This window comes from Varanus komodoensis, unplaced genomic scaffold, assembly GCF_004798865.1.
Source record: "Varanus komodoensis strain SLA01 unplaced genomic scaffold, ASM479886v1 scaffold10, whole genome shotgun sequence".
NCBI lineage: Eukaryota > Metazoa > Chordata > Lepidosauria > Squamata > Varanidae > Varanus > Varanus komodoensis.
This window is the reverse complement of record NW_025335269.1, coordinates 10,694,226-10,717,310: the sequence shown is the minus strand read 5'-3', so window position 1 is coordinate 10,717,310 and position 23,085 is coordinate 10,694,226. Positions and strand designations below refer to the sequence as shown.

At 41.1% G+C, this 23,085-nt stretch overlaps 1 protein-coding gene across 3 annotated transcripts in view; it reads right to left on the bottom strand.

The window, feature by feature from the left end:
- The window catches only part of TPK1 (thiamin pyrophosphokinase 1), a 289,313-nt gene that overhangs the window by 231,710 nt on the left and 34,518 nt on the right, over nt 1-23,085 (bottom strand). For all 3 annotated transcript variants that reach the window (XM_044453946.1, XM_044453954.1, XM_044453964.1), the window contains one exon: nt 6,626-6,700. In XM_044453946.1, the coding sequence (XP_044309881.1) occupies nt 6,626-6,700 (75 nt within the window). The remainder of the gene's footprint in view (nt 1-6,625; nt 6,701-23,085) is intronic.

Genomic DNA, 23,085 nt, shown 5'->3' with positions numbered 1-23,085 from the left:
CTAGACCAGTATTTTCCAAACTTCTGAAACACAAGGCAGTGGTTTTCCATGTTAAAATTGGAGGCACTCTTCCATTAAAAAATAAGACCTATTATATCTTGATCTACTCCTGTAACACCGGGCAGGGTCCTTCTTGCAACTAAAGGAGAACTCAGTTAATACTATTTTCTGATATTCCACCTTTCTCTCTCCTAGTTAAGATGTAATCCTGAGTGCGTTTAGACAGAAGAAACTAGCAAGGAATGCTGAACAATGGAGAACATTTTTCAGTCTAGCTTGCATAGATCACACCTTTAGCCTGGTCTCAGGGAAGGCAGTGTTCTTCCTGGCAATGGCTATGCTTCTGTTATTCCTGAGTAACAACGTTATTTCAAGAAAGCAGCAAGGAGGCTTCTGAGATTCTCATGTGCCTGTCAGCAGTTGTTCTAGCTACACAGGGTGTTCCTTATAATCCTTATTCACTCACTCTGTGAATTTTGGTAGGATTTGGGGTTTTCCATAAGTTGGGAAGCACAGCTTCACATTTTGGAAAATTGCTCTTTTTTGTGGGTATGTATGTAAATTCACATGATAAAAAAATGGTGTGGATTCAAAGTCTGTCCATCTGACTTTTCAAGGATATGTTATCTTTCATGGTTCAGTCTCAAAACTTTCATAAGCTGGGCTTGTTAACCTGTGCCTCTCCAGATGTTTTTGGAGTACATCTCCAATTATGTCTGACCAGGGCTAATGGAAGCTGCAGTCCAGTAACATCTGGAAGTCCAAAGATTCTCCACCTCTATACTAAAAGATGATAAAATTTATTAAAAAGAAAGCTTCTCTCTGTAGCAAGAAAATGGCCTTATACAAGGAGGTAGTAACAGCACATAAATTCTAAGAGTTCAGTGTTTAAGGGGAAGTGTTACACTTTTCTCCTCTCCTTGTTACCTGTGCTTCTGTTCAGTCCTGCATCATACAGAACACAACACCGTTCACAATCACACACTGTTTGCAGCTGCGAATAGGGAAAGTGACCCTGCTCACCCATAGGGGAGTTGAAAGAGCTGCCCTAGGTAAATGCAAGACACATTACCCCTCCTCTATCTCTGCTTGTCCCACATGGTGGTGGCACTATCACATTAGATAATGGCAGCAGTAAGCCAAGAATGTGCTGGCAACACCGTGAAAACCCTGGAAGCAAATTCCAGCATACAATACTTTGAGCACATCATATTACAATGAGAGAATCACATTTTCAAATACTACATACAAGTACTATATGTAAATATTGAACCCAGGAACATATGAGGTTGCCTTATGCACTAGTTTATTAAACCCGATGCTCTCTACTTTTGGGATCTCCAACATGGTGTCCAGGAACACCCAGATGCCCATGGATGTCTTTCCTGGCAGCCTTGTACTCAGCTTCTGGCTTAAACATAAATTTCTTGGGCAAGTTGGTTTTCTTTTAGTTTGCCTCCTGGAAAATGAGTGTTTTGCGTCTCTCCCAGCCCATCAAGGCAGCCATTTTATGAATGGCCAAGCCTTGTTCCCACGGCAGACATCTTGTGGAAGTGCCCATGACATTCAAAGTTCCAAATGTGCCCACCAAATAAGACAGCCCACTGGCTACTATAGTGGCTAGAGCATTGGAGGCCCATGTACACCACCATGGACTCCTTGTAGAAAAAAAGCAGGATGTACATCTACTCATACAGAAGTATAATAAATAACCCCCCATGCTAGGGACCCTGCTCTACTTTAATTAAAGTGACTCTCTGTGGTTCCTACATCTACTAGCAGAGCTTTGTTTCAAAGCGGGGAGTTTAGTGATTGAACTGGGGAGCTTATATATGCAGAGCATTTCTTTGAAAGCAAGCTTGAGCCTTCCCAATAACATCCTCTGTAATAGACTCATAATTCTTTGTTTATTTTGAATTTTTCTTCCAACCATAGTTTTGCTTTCTTTTTTTCCAGAACATTTGTTAGATTTACAACAGCAGTGAGGAAGCAGTATCCAGCACAACCAGGCTTTCTGCATACAGTGGTCAGCTGTTTTGAGCAAAACACAAACAAATAAATAAAATCCTTTAAATTAAAATCTATTGGAAGGTTTCCTTGAGGGAGCATAGAAGCGAAAGGTACTCCATCAATCAAGAAGCTCAATAAAGTCACAACTATTACAACCTAGTTAAACATTCCATGATTAAGTTCTTCATTTATTAGAGTCAAAGTTATAAAACAATCAAACCTGTTAAAGGTCTAATGTTGACAGCATAGCAAAATGTCCATAAAATAACAATCCATGTTCAAGAAAGCTATTAAAGATGCAAATAAAACCATTAGGCCACAACCAGTGTTGAAATAAGTGCAGACATTGTGTGTTTTTCTCAATGATCGAAGTAAATCAACGAGTCAAAGCAAAGATCCAGCACACATATGCACGCACAGACAATGGTATAACTTTGGTGAAATTACAATTTAACTAGCCATCTTTTTTCATAATACTTGTCACTGCAATTGAACTATGATGCACTTGGCTATAGAAACAAATTTCTTCCAACATGGAGTTTATATTGCCCTGCTAGAGTACCTGGGAGAGTGTTATAGGGTTACAGGATTTTAAGAATCTACTTTCCAAACGTGTACCACTCTTTTGACTTACAGAGGGGAGCCCCCACTCTGCCACCCCTTCACAGCCAATGAGGAGAGAACAGTGGTGGCTGCTTTTGACCTCAAATGAGCTCACAGGGGTCACAAGGAGGGTGCATTGGTAGGAGGTTAGGATAGGACTGAGTTTGGACACTCTGTCCTGCAGTCCCTCCAGCCCTGTCCCCAACAATGTGACTCCTCTAAGTAGGCTTAGAGGCATGTCTGGAGGGGTCAAATATAAAGAAAAAGTAAAAAGGTGAAAATCATTTCTGTCATTCCTCCTGCTCTGTCAGTAGGTCACACTTTACATGGAAGCCAACAAGAGGCTTCCATCAAGTGGGCAGCAATCCCATAGGACTGTTACCCAAGGGGGTAGCAGAAGTGAAAAAAGATAATAATGGGGATACCAAAAACACATTCTTCAAGAAAAATTAAATTTGAAAACAAACTCACCATACTAAATAAATAAATAAATAAATAAGCATGGAAAGTATTCATCAATCAGTCCAGTATAAAGAAGTAGCTCTTTAGCTTTGCTTAAAAGACTTGTAGAAGAGGGTCAAGAGAAAGTGTTTATTTCAACCATTTTCATCAGCTTTCTCCAACCTGTTGTCCTCCAGATTATTTGGATTACAACATTCAGCATTCCTGACCATTGACTATGCTGGCTGAGACCAATGGGAGCTGAGACCCAAAACATCAGGAGGGTACCAGATGAGGAAAGAGAACATGATCTAAGAAGGCAGCCACAATTGGACAGTGGAATCATAAAACCCTTGCACAACTGGAATAACTTTCCTGAGTATGTAAACTATGCTGCCTAATCTCCTACACATTGTAAAAACACCATGGGCACACCATGGGCTCCTAATCAGTCCTCTATTATATGTTAATTTCTCACTTGTTTCATTTGTTAATTTGATATTAGCATTGTGGCTATCCAGTTTGCCAGTCCATCTCTGACAGCAAATGGTAATTAAATTGAACTAACCATGGATAGCAAAGATGGTGATGTGGTTACAATGGCTGCCCCCCCCCACTGCAAAAAAGAGTAAAATTCACACACAAGAGGATAGCAAGGGACAAGGGGGAACAAGCCTGCAGAATACCCCCAATCTCTTAACCGTAAACAGGAGATTGGTAAATTTTACACCTGCACTAATCCCATAATTTCATTTATTTTTTTAGCCTGACATCACAATGCTGGAACTCTCTCCAGTCTGCACCAGTTGTTGCAGTTTTCGTCTGTGTCCTTTTATCATGAGGAGTTTTTGAAGTCACTATACGGCCATTTTTTAAAAGTAGTATTAGCACTGCAGTTTTCAAGACTAATGATAATAAGGAATTTAAAATGAGAATGTTCCCTGTTCACATTTGCCTCTGTTGTTGTGTTCATCTCTCTCAATCACTTCAGCAGCATGTTCCAAATGTTTTCAGAGAGACCCAGTGGCAACAGGACATATGCAACTATCAACCCCTTCCACATAGTAAAAACTGTTTTTAAACAATACAAGCCCCTAATGGGATTTGTGTCCTGATGCAGTAGTAAAAAGCCCTGAAATGGTTTTATTTTTTTTAATCTACTTTTGCTGCAATCATCTATTAGACTTTTCTCAAGCACTTCAAAGCAATTCTCTGTTGCAATTGTTCTGTTACTATGAACTAAAGATCAGCAGGGTTCAGCACTTCAAAGTAACACAAAGAGAATTATTAATTATTCATTCCCTCTATTTTTAAAAATAACATGGAAGACTAATTACTCTTTCTTTAAACAAACAAGAATTTGCTTTTCTACAATTTCAGCACACCCTGCTTCTAGAATGATAAAGAATTGCGCCTATTTTTCTCACACAGGCTCAGTGCAGACACAGCTCCTAAGCATGGTTACATTGTATGCTGGGGATAAAATGCTCCTTGTTCAGCTCCAAGGTACCCAACAGACAATCCTTATTGGTCAATATAGCACTGCCAATCGCAGGGAATTATCCAAACTATGCAGCAATCTTCCAGAAGTCTTGGTAATAAAGGGCAAATCACCCCTCCAACACAGCTTGTATTAAAATGCAGCAGAGGCTAATTAACTATTAGAGCTCCATAATTGTTTAGCGCTGCAGTCCTATGCACACACTATCCAGATTGGCCCATGGCAGAGGGAGGGGAAGGATTAAATTCCTTCATATGCTCAAAATAGGATCCCTGCATATACTCTGAATAAGTCTGTATATTTAACTTAGTATCTATTTTGGCCCTCAATTAAGTAGTATTCAGAACAGTATTATATTTCAGTGTTCCAATGCTGACATTTTATGCTAATGTACATTAATGTACTTTCTGTCAATGTCTTTTAATTGCTTCTGTCAGTTGTGGACAGGTTGTTGGGTGTTTACTATGTGTGTGTGGTCAGTACTTGTAATCCTCACATTGTAAATGTGGGACAGGGAGTTGGGAGGGCTGAAGCTGACATAGAATGACTATTCCAAGGCCATCTAGTACGGAACCAATCCCACTTTGGGGGGGGGGGTGAGCAAAATTAACCTAGGTAGGTCCCTCGCTTGTCAATAGGTCCCCAGACTTACCTGATGGCAGCTGAGGTGATTAACCATTGCAGTGTCCCACAACGCTCTACAGACAAGCTGTCAAAAGCTCTGTGAGAAAATTAAAATGGTGCCTAGACCCAGCGAGTTCATGCGACTCAGAGGGTTGGCTGGATTTCTTTTAAGGGGTGTGGGGAAGCACAGAGTGAATATCAGCAGTGGGACATAAGGCCCTTCAATTGACTAATGGACACCTTCCCTGGTCTAGGAAATCCATGGGAAAGTTCAACTTTGAACTGGGCACTTTCTGACTCAAAGGACATGGTATTACTGTCTGATGCTAAGCGGATTTACTCTGAAATGGTGCCTGTAAGTTCCATGGGGAAGCCTTCTGAAGAAAATGTGGGGTCTGCAGCCTGACAAGGCTGCAAGTGGGGCTTTTGCCTTAGCCCAGTATTACACTAGCTCCCATAAACAGCTCTGATAAACAGACAAGGGGCCAGGTTTTTATTTTTTATTTTTTAATCACACTGAAAATCCTACTTCACCCCACTCTCAATTTTGTGTAGCTATTGGAAACTCAATAAATGACTGCTGGAAATAGGTTTTTGGCTCAGCACTGAAATACTGTATGAATCTCCGAGGCTAGAATTCGTACCAAGCATTGATTTTCCCATGGAAAGAGGAAATAGCTTCAAGCCTCTCATGACTTATATATCTCCAAAGACTGAGCTCTTTACATTGCTTATTCAAATCATACAGATCTCCAACAGAAAAAAGTCAACTCCCAGTGTTGATGATAAAAGGTTACAAGCTCTTTTTTATTGTAATTAAACCAGCATACTTTGTTGGTGACCTTTCAGAAACACATATTCCCTAAATTATAAATGCAGCATTGATCCACAATAGTTTATTACAAACCTAACAAGCAAATGCTCCTGAGAGTCTTTCCCCACATAAGCACATTCAGGCCTTATCAGTCCATAAAGTACTCACTGACATAAGAAATGCAGAATTTGCATAATCAGCTTGGTTATGTTAGGCAAAGAAGGAAATAATTCTATGTTCTCTTTCTCACTAAAGCTGGATCTGGGCTGTACTACAAGTAGTGACTAATAGGACTGAACCCAAACTTCTCCACAGACAAAAAATCCCCTAAGGTAGAAAGCCAGATGATAGAGAGAAGGGAGCTAGACCTGCTTCATCCCTGATATACTTGCTTTTTTAGTGTGGATGATATTTACTACGAAGGACCATTCATTACAAGGAACCCTTCTGCTCTCTGAAGCAACACAGCCCAGAAGACACTGGTTTACTATCTCAAGGAGAACCCTGATCCAACCAAACCCTGCACATCTTATGTTACTAGTGGAAGCGGCTGTGGAGAAAACTGCTGGACAGAAAACATATTAAGCCAGGCAGCAAGGAAGCCAAGGAGAGATGCATCAACTTATTATTACCTCTGTTCCACAGATTATGTAAATGACCTTTGTTCAAAGGCTGGTTAAGGATCAGCAGGCAAATCTTCAGGTTTCCTGAAAGAGAGATGATACTGGTAATTAATTTTCAATGCCTGATCTTTTCCTACTAGCTCCTTTCTAGTCAATGCACAGCCATATTATTGTGTAGGTTGAGGAGAGAAGGGGTCCCTTTTCATCAAGTTATATAATTACAAAAAAGTAAAAGCAAAATGCCTTCTGAAGATCTTTTACAATTTGCTGATATTCAGTCTAAAACCAGAACAGGGATTCATGGCACTTCTATTCAGCAGGTGTAGGTAAGATCAGTGCTTGTACACAGAAGGAAATAAGAAATGCGTCCAAATCATCAGACTCACACTCTTTTGGTTAATTCAGCCAGGGAGCTGCAAAGTCAGGGGCATTAGCTTTGGGGCATAGCCCTGAGTCCAGGTTTAACAGTCCATCTAGTAAAGCACTATCTGGTACTCCTCCTCCTCTGCCACATGCACGGGAGAATTCAGTATCAACTACAGGCAGAGGGCAGATATGCCATGTGCTGTAGCACGCTCCTGCAAGGTACCCAATATTTTAGATTTCCCAGAATGCCCCAAACATTGTAAAGAGCACACAGCAAGCAAATGTGCTTCTAGTGAGGTACAAGCAGGAACAAAGTCCCTTGATGTAAGGACAAAAATACTGCACAAAAACACACAGGTGCTTCTATCTTCCCCTGTGACCTATTGCAAGGTATTATTAAAGATACACAAATACAACCTGCAACAAACTGCTGACAGGCATCCTCACCCCCTTACAGGTGGGCTTCTCTTCATCGTTCTAGCCAGCCAGCCAGCTAGCCTTATCTCTTCCAGAGTTCTTTAAGGAGAAATTTTAAGATGTTCCAGACCAATGTACCCCAAACCTTTTCAGGCTGCCACCCTGTTTCCTTTTAGTTACTACCCTAGCACCCCCACATTTTTGAAGAAGGTCTATTGCTCTACTGCAAACTTAAAACAACCAATCACCGCCCTGCCTGGATCTTTCCACTGCCCCCCAGCGGGTAACGCCACTCACTCTGGGAATCACTGATCTAGATCATCACCCCAGAAAGCGGCTCCTGAATGTCACTGAAGTTGCTCAGTCATCATGGGACTTTTTAGGGGTCAGGAAAATTGTCCCTTTTGTATGTTTGGGTTTTCAGATTACAATTTTGGGCATCTTGGGATCATCCAAGGATGCCGATACCAATTTTGCGCCAACGTGGCCCCGGTCCTGTTGGAATGTAACCATCTGAGATCACTATTAAAGAGAACCTTTTGTTTGTTGGGTCCCCAAAACATGAGAGGCAGTCTTAGGGATGTCAGCGATATCTGCAATGTATTCTAACAACTTTGAATGTCTATGAATCTAATCTGCATATTCCCCAGCAAACTGGCTTCTCCCACATCCCATGAAGTCCATGGACTTGCTGACCAGTTTTTTTTAACTCTCCCTAATTTCAGGAAAGATTATTGAAGAAAATACAAACAATAAAAAACACCACATGAAAATGCATTCTGCCCCCCCCCCCAAGACTAAAGTGTAAATGCACATTTTGGAGAGAACTGAACTTTTTCAGAAAAGTGTATTTGCATAAAAGTATGCAAACACATTTGCAGAAAATCCAATTCTGTCAGTGGGTAGACAACCGAATGACAGGTATCTGATAATCCACAAGATGTAATCAAAATGAATTTAACTAAGTCTGTACAATCCTAGGCAGACTAAATAAGTAAATAGGTGGTGGTGTAGGAAGAGGAGAGCAACTTCAAAACCAGCTTCAAACAGCAGAATATTGAAATAAATTACATATTTCCTGTAGCTGAAGAAATCCCCCAATTTCCTACTGATATTGGCCACAGGGCTGGATAATGAGAAGAGTATCTTCCTCTGGTTTCACATTCAATAGCTTTTCCAAATGCATGGAGTGAATAAACCATGTGGTATATCAGTTAGAGCATCCTAGACAATCCTATATGTGTCAAACATAAGCTTCAATTCCTATTCATCTATGAAACTCAAATGGCAGAGATGGGCAGGTCACCTCCTCCCAGCCTAACCCAGTTCACAAGGTTGCTATAAAGTGTAAACTGCTGCACTGAAACATTGTGCATTAAAGGTCAGGTACAAGCGCAATAAATGATGCATGGAAGGGCTGCATCTGGGTTGTGTGGCTAGCTCAGACAATAATGAAGGAAAATTTTTTGATATGGATTGACTGCAAGATGGCTATACGAGAGCAGTGGCCACAGGATGGCCACAAAAGAGGACAAATGCAAATCCTGGATGGACAGGTGAAGTATTCCAGCTGAGGAGACTGCATTTGGAATGTTGCACACAGCTCTGGAGGAAACCCTTTCTGAAGGAGGGAGGGAGGGAGAGATTCCAATCTAGGATGGGTACAGAGAAAAAGAACTAAGATGGTCACAAGAATGGAAGTCTACCTCTTGAGCATTGATTAAAAGATGGATGTCAGGGGAGAAAAAGAAACCAAAGGGGAGCATGATAAGGCCAGGGGCAGAAGAAAAATTTCCACTGATACAAGATCAGGGCTGAGCCATAAGAAGCACCTACGAGCTTGAGTAGACTTGGTCCTCCTCCTCCTCTTCCTCCTCATGCAAATTTCCACTCACTTTCCCTTTTTCAGCATGAAGCACATTTAAGATGTTGTATATTGTGCACATCATGAGAAGGAAATAATGCTAGAGAAATTTGAAGGCTGAGGAAAAAAAAGGAACACCAAATATGAGATGAATCAATTCCATAAAGGAAGCCACAGCCTTGAGTTTACAAGATCTTAGCAGGGCTGCCAAGGATAGAAGATTTTGGGGGGCAGGCATTCATAAGGCCACCATTAGCTGAAGAGGGTCTGATGGCAGTAAAGCGTGAGGAATCTGTCCTGTGTGGAAAGCCCATTAGTTTCCGTGGTTTCTGCTTCCTGGACTCTGCTCCGCTTTGCAATGGCCCAAAGTCCAACTTCCAAGCAGAGAGTGGGGGAAACGCTTGGTTGACAGGAATAGCCACTGGTGCACCCACTCACATCCGCTTTTTTGCATCCTGCAGCCACTCCTGCTGGGAAAGGTTGCCAGTTGCACAACAACCATGACATTTGCACCAATGTTCACTTGTTTGCCTTAAAACCAAGTTTAAAACCAGAAGTTGAAGGTGATTTGCACAGTTAAAGCACAGTTAAAGGAGCTTCATGATTAGCATTAATATAAAAGCAGACACAACATTACATGACAATTTTCCTTGCAAGGGCAGAAAAAAGCAAATTCATAAAGGAGAGAGGTTAACAGAGCATATGGGCCCACAGAGTCCTACAGTTATGAGATTAGGAAATGTAATGTCAGCACTGGGCCTATTTCTAAGGAGGAAAGGCAATAGAGGGGGGTTCAATCACACCAGACATTGTAGCCTCCAGGTGTTCTACTCAGATAGTCCCATTGATGCTCTGCAGCTGGAAGACTACCAATCCCCCCCTCCCCACACACAGAGCTTGCTACAGTAAATGCTTTCTGAGTTGCCCAATGATAACACAAAGACAGCTTTGAGGATGTTCTGCATATGAAATTCTTCTGAGACTAGATCTGACCTCCACAACTGCTGAGGTACACAGGGAAAAAAGTTGTTCCCTGAGGTAACCTGTTAGTGTTTTAAGTGTATTTTTTATTTTTTTATTTTTTTTGGAGGAGGGCTTCATTTTTATGATGTGCTTCTCTTGCAGCTTTTGCTAACTGAGCAGATTTAGCCATCTGCAGTATGAGGGGAAAAATAAATCTGAAGTGGAAATGTGAATTCCTCTTTTACATTTCTCCACCACACATTCACACACAGGAACATACACATATGATTTGCTTTTTAAATGCATATTTCAATATAGCTTCTGTTTTTAAAAACATCAACACCAGTTCAGTTTACTCCTATATTTAAAACTTGAGCAATTATCAGAATCTTTAATCACACATTTTCATGCTTGATCTTTGCAGATCCCTGATACTTGTTTAATTATACATCACCATAGATTTTTTTTACTCACTCTTCCATGTATTTCAGCATAAAGTCTAGGACACACAGTACAATAAACAGCAAAAGTGGGTGACTGCTTCTGCTTTCCACAACTTTTTGAAATGTGAAAAGAAAAAAAGTGAATCTTGCCCATGGGAGACATAAAATTCTCATCTAAGAATAATAAGGGTAACCATTATCTCCTTTTGCTCATTATGGAGGGTGAATACATAACCATTTACCACTAGATAACTTAAAGTGGTAGGCATCCAACTACACAGAGGGGAGAGGTTTTCCATAGCCTACATAAACTGTGAAATACCAAGCTGACTGCAGCCCACCTGCCTTGTATTGAGGCCTCCCAGCACCTCAATAAACCTCCCAATTTTGTACTTCACCTGAGACTGAATAAGGTTGAGGGTTGTCAAACCACAAGGCACAAAGCCACAAGGCTTGACAAATGCATCAGGTGCCCTCACACATTGCCAAAAGTAAAAATAAAAATCTTTCACCAAAGTGGACACCATTGTGCATAACACTTGCATTTGCACAGTTATATGCGCAGTTGCCAATTTAGAAAAAAAATAGCTATATGTTAATTAAAAATGCCATTCATCTTGCTATATCACATCTATGTGCTGGCCAGGCTTGCTATACACATGTGAATTATTCATGGGTCACTTCTGGATTACAATTCTTTTACTTTAAATCAGACTTGCACAGCTCAGCTCAACAAATAGTCCTCTGTTGGAAGGTATCCTCTATCTTCTATAAATTAGAACATCTGGCAATCCTGTTGATGGACTGTGTCTGAACTCATTAGTTGGTTTGTTTATTGGTTAGTTGGTTTGCAAACAAACTCATTAGTTTGTTTGCAAATCTGTCTCCTGACATTAAGAAAAGTCTTCTGCACACAACCAAAAATCTGGGGAGCTAGACCAATAGCAACAATATGTGGGCAGACACTGCAGAGAACCTGCTCCTGAGGTGGTTGAATTCCCAGTGCATTCATCAAGAGTCATGTAGCTTTCTGGAGTATGCAATGCTCCCTACTAGTATATAAAATTGCTTTGAATGTGTATGTGAAATTTGAAATCTCACTGTGTATTTCAAAACACGTTTGCCTGCTTTTCTTGAAGTGGATTCTACTAAGTGTTGGCACCAGGTCCAGAAAAACTAGTTCCTCATTATGGACAGGATCTCAGAAGAGTTCATAACCATTTGAGTTCAAGTCTTCTGGTACTGGTCCCTTCCTGCTCCATGGAATAAGGCAATCTGTTGTAGCTCTATCCTTTTTTTATGTACGTATGATGTCACATGCATATCTTATAATCTCCATATATTCTGAAAAGTAGCCTATCATTTTTACCCTTCCCTTTTCCTTTTTAAACTACTCTGACTATTCAGTCTAAGTTTAGCAGAAATTTGCAGTGGAACTTTTCTGAAACTCCCTGGAAAGTTGCTTTTACCAATGTGCACATGGCTATTATTTTTACTATTTCTTACTTACATGAAAGTTACCCAGGCACTGTTAAAAAAAGCTATCCTGTCTTGTCCCCAGAATATCAAGTAATTCTGTTTCATAAATATTTACATCATGATAAAAGTTTGATACATTGACTCATCTCCAGGCTATATGGATCTCAGAAATCATTTCCACAGGGAATATACGTGAGTGTGCACGCACCTGCATGGACACAGGTTTTTATTTCAAGTGTCTTGTCCAAAATGCAGAATAATATAATATGCATTCCTTTATTTTATCTTTAGGTTAGAAAAATAGTATAGAGATTACTATCCATCCTTGGCTATGTATTTTCCAGCTGGATGATGATGACCGTGGTGGTGCTGGTGGTGGAGGTTGGAAACAAACAAACAACTTACATTAGGGAAGGCTGATTCTACGTGCCCTTCTTGGAATAGTACAAACTAAACAGCACAACACAGCAGGAGAAATGCAAAGATACAGTGACACACTTCATGGTGCTGCTCTGGAATATATGCAATGGCTGAGTAACTCCACTCATACACACAGGAATATACTGCACCTTTGACTTAAAAAATGTGGAGCTGCACAGTTGGAAGAAGGGGATCATTAACCTTCAGCACATTGTCAATGTGTATCAAAATCAGCTTGCAATGTTTTGTCTCACTTGAATGTGACCAACAAATACAATCCCAGCCAGGTCTGGCTTGGTACTGAGGTCCCTCCCCAGTCCTTTGAACCCATGAGGTTTGCTCATAGCTGGAGCTAAGGATGAAATTCTTAGGATGCTCTGTTTTATGGAAGATGCAAAATTCCATGCATGTGGTGTGACATCACAGAAAGAAAACACACAGCTGCAAATCCTCTTCAACTTTTTTAGGTGCTAAGCTTCATAGTGCTACTCGAGGATGCATCCTATTGCCAAGCATCTCCAACATAGTGGCATACACAGCATGAACAGGATGTCAAGAACACACATGCGTTCCACGTGATGTATGACCCAGCCTGAAGGGAGCATATGTGTAGGGCTCCCTCTTTGAGACAGGAGGCTTGACTGATCACGGTTTTTATCCTACACACATACACCCGCATTCACCTAGACTTCCTTCGGACTGATGCCAATCTCAGAGCAGTAGAGAGAAATGTGGCTGGCATCCAGAATGCAGGGCCCCCCTAGAAGTTCTAAATAGAACTCCTGGTCACATCCTCAGTATGTTCAGCAATTATATGCCCCCACAGGACTAAGGCAACCTGCTTCTCCAACCTGCTGCTCTCCAAGTGATTTTGAACTGCAGCTCCCAGCAACCCCTGCTGCTATGGCCTATGGTCAGGAATACTGGGAACTGCGGTCCAAAATATCTGGAGGGCTTATTTATTTCTAAAGTCTAGTTCACAAAAGCCTATGCCATAGCAAATTCGTTAGTCTTTAAGATGACACAGTCATTATTATCTTTGCTGCAATGGGGTAACAGAGTAACTCTCTGGAAGTTATAATATAATGTATTGTCTGAATATCTAAGAGTTTGATTCAGTAGATTAAGAAAGGAGCAATGAAATGTTTTATTTATTACCTTTCCTTTCCTCTAAGGAATTCAGGACAGCATACATGGTTCTTCTCATCTTCACAGCCTCCTGGAGAGATAAGTTAAAGCCAACCTTCCATCCACATGTTTTGGATTACCACTCCTAGCATTTCTGACCAATGGTGAAGGCTGAAGGGAGTTGAATGGTACCCAATTTGGAAGGTTTGATTAAACTGAAAAACAATGACTGGCCTAAGGTCATGGTGCTGGTTTCGTGCGGCTGAATGCAAATCTGGGCCCAAGTCTTCTCAGTTCTAGTCCAACATGGTAATTAACCTATACCACACTGGCAATATCCCACCATGTTAAATATGCGACAGAATAATATGCTTGAGTTCCCCTTTAGCAAGGCACTCCTGGTGAATCGGTTGAAAGTGTTCACTGTTGGAGGCCTGCCCTGTTCTGCTCCCACAAGTCACTGTTTTAACATTCCCCCCAGATCAGAACAAAGTGGCTTTTCACTGCTCACTCTGGATACAGTGGCCATGGTCTATGCATGGAAACCTGAAATAAGCTGAACAATCATGTTCTCCACATCAAGGCTGATTTTAGCAGCACTGTTCGGCTGACTGGATCAGCAGGCTATCTTTCTGATGCCACACTTGTCCCTTTGTGTGTGGATCACAAATCAGTCTGAAGAGCGCCGATCATGTTCCAAACTTATTTTTGATGCTCAGGCAATCTAGGCATAACATTAGAATTTGCTGTATCAGTTAATGTTTTAGCACACTGTTGTCATTATCTATTTATTTCATTTCTACACTGCCCCACACCAAAGTTTGTAAGATGTGTAACTAACACACCACAAAAAGGAAATCTATCATCAAAAAGTGGCACAAAAGAGGACAGTGATCTGCATAATGTTTGTGTATGTCAACATATATACATGGATACAAATGTAGAAATATTTACTATAGTTCAAATACAGGGTCTCTCAGAATCTAAGTGGAAAAGATTGCAACATGCTCAGTCTGCCTTCCAGACAGACTACAAGTTACATTGAGGGCTCCTTAATGTAATTCTTTAGTTTTAAACAGTCATGGACTGAATAACCATTCAAATTGATGATTGGCTTCTGGTAGTTCCTGAGACAGAGGACTGTCCTCTGTGAAGCAGAATGGATACCCACCCTAATTCACTGTGATTTCTTTGGCTTCCATTCCCTATAGGTGACAATTCTAGGCTTCATTTGCAGAAACAGGGGGTAAACCACTTTGCATAATGCAGCACTTCAAAACGTAGCTGAGGAATTGCATGGCTGAATGTTCCCTCGTGTGAGGGTAGAAATCCTTGCCTATACAAAACTGTATTATCAGGGAGATGGCTAAGCTAGAACCCTGCAGGGCTTTTATTTCAGTTGACACATGGAAATGAAACAGAAGTGACAAGAAGGTTTGTCAGCGACTCTCAGCCTCTCTGTCCGATACTGCAGTTCCTGTGTTAGTTTCCCCTGAGAATTGTACCCTAGAATAGACTGGGGGGGGGGGGGTAGGCTTCAACGTCCAATACACAGTTGCGTGCTCCTCCCTTCAGAAAGAATGAACACTGGAACCAGGAGATCTTCGCCCTGAACACAAGAACTAGAAATGTGTAGTGTTCATTCCACAAAGACCCACATGTGGTGGGGCATCCTCTTCCTACCTTGGCATGTTCACCACAAGGCCTAAGGAAGTTTTCTAGAGGCTCCTCAGCATTACCAGCCAAATGCATGTTTAAAGGTCTGAGCAAGATTTGGGTGTTCACTCCTCCCATTCTTGATTAATTTGCGGGAGGGACTAGGAAAAAATCCAGAAGGCCTTGATTGACACCCAAGTAAGATTTTTTTTTTTTAAGTACAAGTATACAAACAAAAGACACAAAGAAAAGGCAGCCCTGGATAAAACTCTAGCCAAGGATTTAAAAAAGGAAATGCCCATTTAATGAAAAAAACAAATGGCATTTAAAACTTAATAGCTCTGAGGCCTAATAACAAATGTCAACTTCCTTTTTTTAACTTTTATTTTTTAATAATCACAGGCTGTGTTATATGAAGAAGAAGCCATTTTTAATGAAATGGGTGCTACTTATGTCAGTGCAACTCTCCAGAGAAAGTATTGGTTGCACTAATGGAAAATGAAAATACGTATGCCTTGGAGCTAAACAATAAACACAATAAAAATCAATGAAGGAAAGAGAAACTCCAGCACTTAATACTGTCAGTGTCTTTGTTGTTCATCATGCTTCACTGAAAAGTGTTCCTTTGGTTATAAATCCCTCATCTGGCACTTAAGACCACACATAGCAAGTACTTTGCTTATATGTTCAGGCTGTTTCATATTAACTTTCCCCCACCCCACAACACACACACACAGGCACAAGCAGTACTTAATGTTTCACAGATATAGATTACTAGATCTTCATATATATTCTCATCTTCATTTATATTAAGAAGACCAATCCCATAGGCTTGGGCTAGCTAGCAATGAAAACAAACAAAATCCCAACATCAGAATACTGTTTAATCAAATTCAGGCTGCAATCCCAAAACCATTTACATGAATACTGCACTATCCTCTTTCTGAAAATGTGTCAATAAAACTTCTTGCCATGGCAAGTGTGACACCAGCTGTGGGCAAGTGTGATAAGCATCCAACCTTCGTCCAACTGTAAAGCTGAACAGGAGAGCAAGGATTGTCTGTGCAATGATTCTCATACTCACCCCAGCTCCAAGGTGGGAAGTATGGCCAACATGAAGAGCCAGAACTGCACCATGGACCCTTCCTTTATCAGGGCAAGAAGGGAAGGGGAGCAAGGCAGGGGATCCCTCCTCTTGCCCTATCATCAAAGAACCATGCAAGAGAAGTTCTGTTCCACTGACAAAAGATGCATGGAGTGCAATGCCCTGTCCTGACTGTTCCCAAGAACTGCATTCAAATACACTGAATAGTTTTGCTGGTTGTCTCCAAAGATGAAGCATCTTTGGATAGTCTTCATTCCAGGGATACTGTGTACTTAATTTCATAATCGCCTTGCCAATCTGCTTAGTATGTTTTCCATGTCTGCTTTCTGTTTCTCAGTACTACCCGATTCTTCCCCTATCTTATTGTCTTCATCTTGACCATCCTCTCAATCTTCCTCCTGAGCTCTTTCAAACCCATTGGGCAACCTAGACGTTCCAGCTGCCTCTTAGATTCTTCCCCAGTTCTTCCTATAAGAGCTATCCACAAGTTATCCTAAATACTAATAGTAGTACTGTGGGTCCAGTTAGTTGAATTTTCAGGACGCTGAGTTTTAATTTTTTACATTTTGTATTATTAAATCATCCCGAGACTTCGGTAATGGGACGGTCTAGAAAAGTTTTGAATGGATGAATGAATAGCATACTGTAGCTAATGGTCCCTGCAATGACACTTTGTAAGATTATTTATCCCTGATAATAAAACTGTAGTATGAAGTCCCCCATTCAATTCTCTAAATAAGAGGGTTCTCAAGAACTTCTAACAGTGCATGATATGATGGTGATTAATACTTAACATTTGTCTCATGCTTTCAAGTGTTCATACTAAGGATTACAGGGTTGTAATCCTTCCATCAACCCTATAATTTAAGTCAATATTATGATCCCTGATACTGTAGATGAGGACACTACAGCTGAGAGAGAGTGGCTTGCCTAAGACCATCTAGTGAGTTCATGGAAGTGGCAAGATTCAGAGTGGCAACTTCTTGATTAGTAACTCAGTTTCTTAGCCACTGCACATCACCATGCCAGCATATTTGAGAACATAGTGATAGCCAAGCTTTTTGGCAAGGGTGCCATAGACCAAGGCCAAAGTATGTGCCAGCACATGCATTACAGCATGTCTCCAGCACCACCATAGCATACTGTAGACTCACTTTGTCTATGTTGTGCTGATCCAGGACAAGCAGCAACAAACTACAGAAGCAGCATATGAGCCTGTGGAAGCTAGACAGTGGAAGTTGTTCTGAAAATTTGTACTTTCAGGGAACCTGTCCTTGCCAGATCAGCTCACCTGCTCAGCTATCCCTGCACATCTGCCAATGGAAGCCAAATGTATCACCAAAGATTCCAGGGCACTTTCATAGGTATGCATCCATTTCATAAGGGATATGGGCCAGGTCTGTTAAGTCTTATTGTGCCCTCTGTGAACAGTGAATCTGTCCTAGAAGGCATTCGGGAGAGCAAGGGAGGCTGGGTAGTGCAATCCTACAGGGACATTTGTTTGCTATTATCAATATGCTCTTTAAGAAATGAACAGCAGTTTGTCAAGGGAACCAAGGCTCCTCAGAACAAGAACAAGAAGTCTCTAATGCCTTAGCTAGGCCCAAGTTCCATTTCAGGTGTGCCACAAATTCCCACTGCCTTTGCTGTATGTGGCACCAATACCTCAGTCTGGTCATCTATGCGCTAACATGTCTCTTCTCTCCCTACTGTACCAAAACTATGCTCCTAGGAAATGTAATCAATTCATTGAATTTGAAAGCAGAAACCAATTAAAATAATTCTCTGAAGAGAGGGATGTTTTAGGATGCTGTTAGCTTAAAAATGTGCTGAAATTAGAAAAGCTAAGCACCTGTGGTTAAAATCAATGGAAAAACCCAAACATAAAAACTAGAGCCACATAATGCCGTGGGGAGTGGGGGGTGTGAATGTGTACATGCATGCAATTGGTCCAATTTCTTCATCAGAGTACCAATATAATCTGATGACCAAACATTAAACTGTCCTAGAAATCTTTCCCAAATTGTTTGTTTTAAACAAACAAGTTGGGACCTTCCAACAGAGACTCACAATAGCTGAACTAGACTCCTAAATGCACTGTGCCATACACACAGATGAATCATTTAATCCAATTATCTGAGTAAAAAAATCCAGTAATTTCTGCATTAAAAAAGCTATTTAAATGCCTCATTTGGCACGAAGCATTACTATAATAAAAACTGTAGGAACTTGAAATCTTTTCAATTTTTCGCCGATACCTACCTTCAGGTTTAAAAGTCATAATGATCACATCTTTTATAATGTTCTTATATTAAACAGCACAGCCAAGAATTATCAAAACTCAAAACAGTTCAGTACAAGTTGAGTATCTTCCTATAACAGAATGACAAAGAAATGAGGCTTTTTAAACAGATGCACGATTACATCTGAAGAGTTTTTATGTAGATTTAGGAACGTGCTGCATTAAGCTGCGTGCGCAGAAGATACCTCTGTTAAGTCAGAGTACCTGAATGAGTCAGAGCACCTCTTTTACTAAGTGTCCAGCAAAATTTCTGCTCCTAACTGCACACCTCCGCTAACCTGCAACACTGTGTTTCTACTCGCAAAGACACTGAGCACTCATTGTACTGTTTTATATGGGGTGGCCAAAGCACAGCCTTTGGGGATGAATCAATGTCAGCTGGAGCTGTTTTATCCTGCTCTTTGGATTCAACAGGAGAACATCTCAATCACCCTGGTCTATTTTTCCATCTTCCCGAATCAACTTTTGTCCTCTGACTAGTTCCCCAGCTAAGGTTTTCCATAAGGCATGTCGTGAGTGGAGCTGGCTGGAGCCAGGGGTCAGACTAGATGGCCCAGTGGATCCCTTCTGACTTGCTCTGTTTCTATAAGAATAAAGGCAAGGCTGTTACAAGGTGTCTTGTAGTCTAGAGCTAGTGAAAACCACCCTCACTGAATTCAATTGCAGCATTTTCTGCCAAGAAGGCAGCAGGGGGGTTTGATTTGTAACTGCACCTTGCTAAAAATCTCAAGCAATCATGTAAGCCATACCAAATTGCCAACTGATGTGCAACATGAGTTAATGTTGCTTGGATTGTGGCATCTGTTAAAGACAGTCTTATTTAAGCAATTTTCTCTGAAAGCCCAGCTACAGCTTTATTTGTGTAATTGTGATATTTTAAAAGTTTGCATATTTAGATTGTTATCACTGTTTGCCACTCAGCAATCTTTTAAATGTAGAGCGGTCTATAAATACTGCTCAGAAAATCCATAAACACAGCCAATATTAATCTTATCACGTTCCTCTTGTCATTTCTTTGGCTACAAATATATGTCCTTTGTGTATTTTAAACAATAAATTTAATCTATTAAGTACACTTGACTTAGGGAAGATATAGTTGGTTTATCATGTTCTTCATTCATACTTTTGACTTTGTAGCCATACTGGGGAAAAAAACATATAGCAATCTTTGAGTGGTTTTAAAGATCCGAAGCTAACAATTATAACCCACAGCAGGTTGCCATGTTAATCTGATGCAACAAAAACAAGGACTCTTGTATCACCTTGTAGGCTAGTTCACAAAACCCCATGCCATACTAAAGTTGTCCGGGTCCATGCATCCGACGGACCTATTTGCAATTGTAACTTGGGAACTCAGGCAAGTATCATGGTAAGAGTTCTTATTGCTGTATTCCATAGGCAGTAGCAGCTCAGCTGATGTACAGTGTGAATTTCATTCATGATGTAATGCTCAAATAATTAGATGCCCCTTCATGCCTTATTTGCATGGAGAACATTTATGGGTTGAACATGTGGAGAGTGATGCACATCCTGCCTCCAAATCCATGCACTGACTGCATGCATCTGATAAGAAACTCCTGTGGGAGCAGAATTTTCACTTCAGAAAATGAAGACTTGCAGAATGTTCATGACAGGGGCTTGTTTTACCAAGGTTAGTTCAATTTTCCAGCTTGCCCAGAAGTATATCCTCTGTCTGACAGTGACTCTCCGGCTCTGAAGCAGGCTGGAGACTTTTCCACTTCCTGCTATCTGATGCTTTAAACTGGAGTTGCCAGGAGCAGACCTCCTGCATCCAAGGCTTGTGAACGCCCCCCCCCCCCACCATGACCCCTCCCTAAGGGTTCATGTGAGAAACTTTGTGGGTCACCTTATTGTGAGCTATAGCCAGGATCCAAAAAGCCATGGAATTAGTTCTACATATGGAATTTGTGTTTGCCAATCAGTAATATGGCAAACCTCTTTGATGCTGAGAAGACTTTGGGCTATGTCATGAAACTAGTCTGCCATGAAGCAGTTTGTACTATGTACGTAACAAACATCCAAATTCCCAAGATCTTGGAAGTGCATGAAGTTAATCTGTTGGATCTGGCCTGATCTGAGTTATGGGCTCAACTACGGCAAGCTACTGAGGCCTCTCACAGAGAGATCCTGATCCTGAGCTTCATCTAAGAACAAACAGGTGCCCTTGTACTGAACATAGGGATATGGGCAAACCTAATGTACAAGAACAGATGCAAGTACATCTGAACATTAGTTTTATGGATTATAGCCTAAAAACTGCTGCACAAATGCCTGGAAACCAAAGCTCCAGTCCCGTAGGCAACTCTGCATTTTCAGCATGCTAGGAGGAACTGAAGACGTAGATGCAGTCTTCTGAAGACAACACTTCCCTGTGACTTTCAAAATGATCCCCCATGGGGGATGATTTTCTTCCAACATACTTTGTTTACTGCCTCTGCTGCTTCCAGCTAGCTCCTTGATAGATGCCAGAGAAGATGATAACAGCTCTAGCGTGCACGTTAATGGATAACTAAAAAAAACAAAACAAAACACCCAACAACAACAAATTTTTCTACTTCTTGGCACAGTTTCCAACACATCATGATTCCTCTATTTCTGTCGAATAAGGTTGGAGAACATAGGACACGATAATGAACAAAAACAGCATCATGGTTGTGGGGGCAGAGGCTGTAATCTGGAATTCTCTTTTGCATTTCCCTTGGTGATTCTGCAGCTTTCTTGCTGCTGAAAAACAAAGACCATGATAAAAAGGATCCGATAATGTGGGTGTACTTCCTTCTTCCATTTTACATGCCAGGAAATAATCCTGTGCAGAATTCAAACCTTCATGCTTAAATGAAGTATAGAAGAACAAGGTATGCCAAAACCATGCAGAGCATTAGGCTGCAGCCCGTAAAGGATAAGTCATGGCTTAGTCTCAACTTATTCTTCATGGCTTCTTCTTAACTGTTTTCAGAAGGCTTGGATCACTCTGGAGGCTCCCAAATTGCTGCAGCTGGTAAATCTCAAAGTAAATGCAAACCAGTTCAGACAACACTTTAGATCAATGTTCTTCACTACAAGGCCCAAGAGCCCTTCAGCTCCCAACCACCTCAACTGCGCCTTTCACTCTCTCTCGCTCTCAGTCTTCTCTTTTCAGCATCTGCTCCTTCTCAGCAGAGGCTCTCCAGCTCTGTCTTGTTTGGTGTAGCAGTGGGCCAACTGTTGGGCTACCGGAGGAGATGTCCAGGATGGGAAGACAGTTGAAATTCAGACTATGCACTCAACAATGTCTACAATTACAAATGCTCCACTCATGCAAACAGTCTATGTCAATGAGTCACACAAAAAGCAAAAGTGGCCATAAGAAGATTCTAAAATCCATATTAGGGCAGTACTAACCCTAGTAAAGATAATACTTTAATAAGGACTTGGAATTCAGTGAGATTGTGTCTTCTCATCTAAAATTAGAACGACTATTTATCTTGTTTATTTTCTTCTTCATGGAGGGAGAGCTACAATCTACATGCCCTCTCCGTCAACATCACTCTTACTACCTGGCCACTCAGCATGAGCAATAACTCCCAAGAATGAGATGCCTGAAATATGATGTGCAGCCGTCCTGCAAATCCAAGAAGCAACTACCTGAGTTAAAAACAAAACCAGTAAAAGATTTTTGGGTCTTGTGCTGCAGCTGTTTTAGGAGATGGTGAGAGGGGCTGGAAGCCATGAGATCTTGCATAGTTATGCATATTTCTCAGCTACCTATGTTTCCATAGCTTGAATTATTATGTGGGTTTTGACTGTAATGCATAGCAATTAGGTTCTCTATCATAACCACTACCTCTGCTCTAGCCCAAACTGGCAGTTAGCAGGCCCATGAAATACATGACCTAGGCTGCAATCCTATACACGCTTTTCTAGAAGTCAGTCCAGGAAACAGGCAATGTGGGGAAGACAAGATTTTTTTGCCCTTTCCCTCTATAGTACCAATATTCTCACAAATTACACCCGCTCCCAATTCAATGTACTTAGCAATAGAGAGACAAGTTTCCGCTGGCACCAATGAGAGCTTCTTCTCTCTCTCCCTAAAATGTCAGAGGGAGGGATTTTTGCAAAGACTATGGCTGGGGAGGAAAGCCCAATTCTCCCCTCACCAAAGTTAATTAGTACAGCCTTGCCCAACCTGGCCTGAAGGATGCTTTGCAGTTGTAGTCCAACATATCTAGACAGCGTCAGGTTACATAAGACTGACTTCTTACTTTTAAACAATAAAGGAATTACAAGCCTTCACATTTTTACAAAGTCTACCTAATATAACATCTA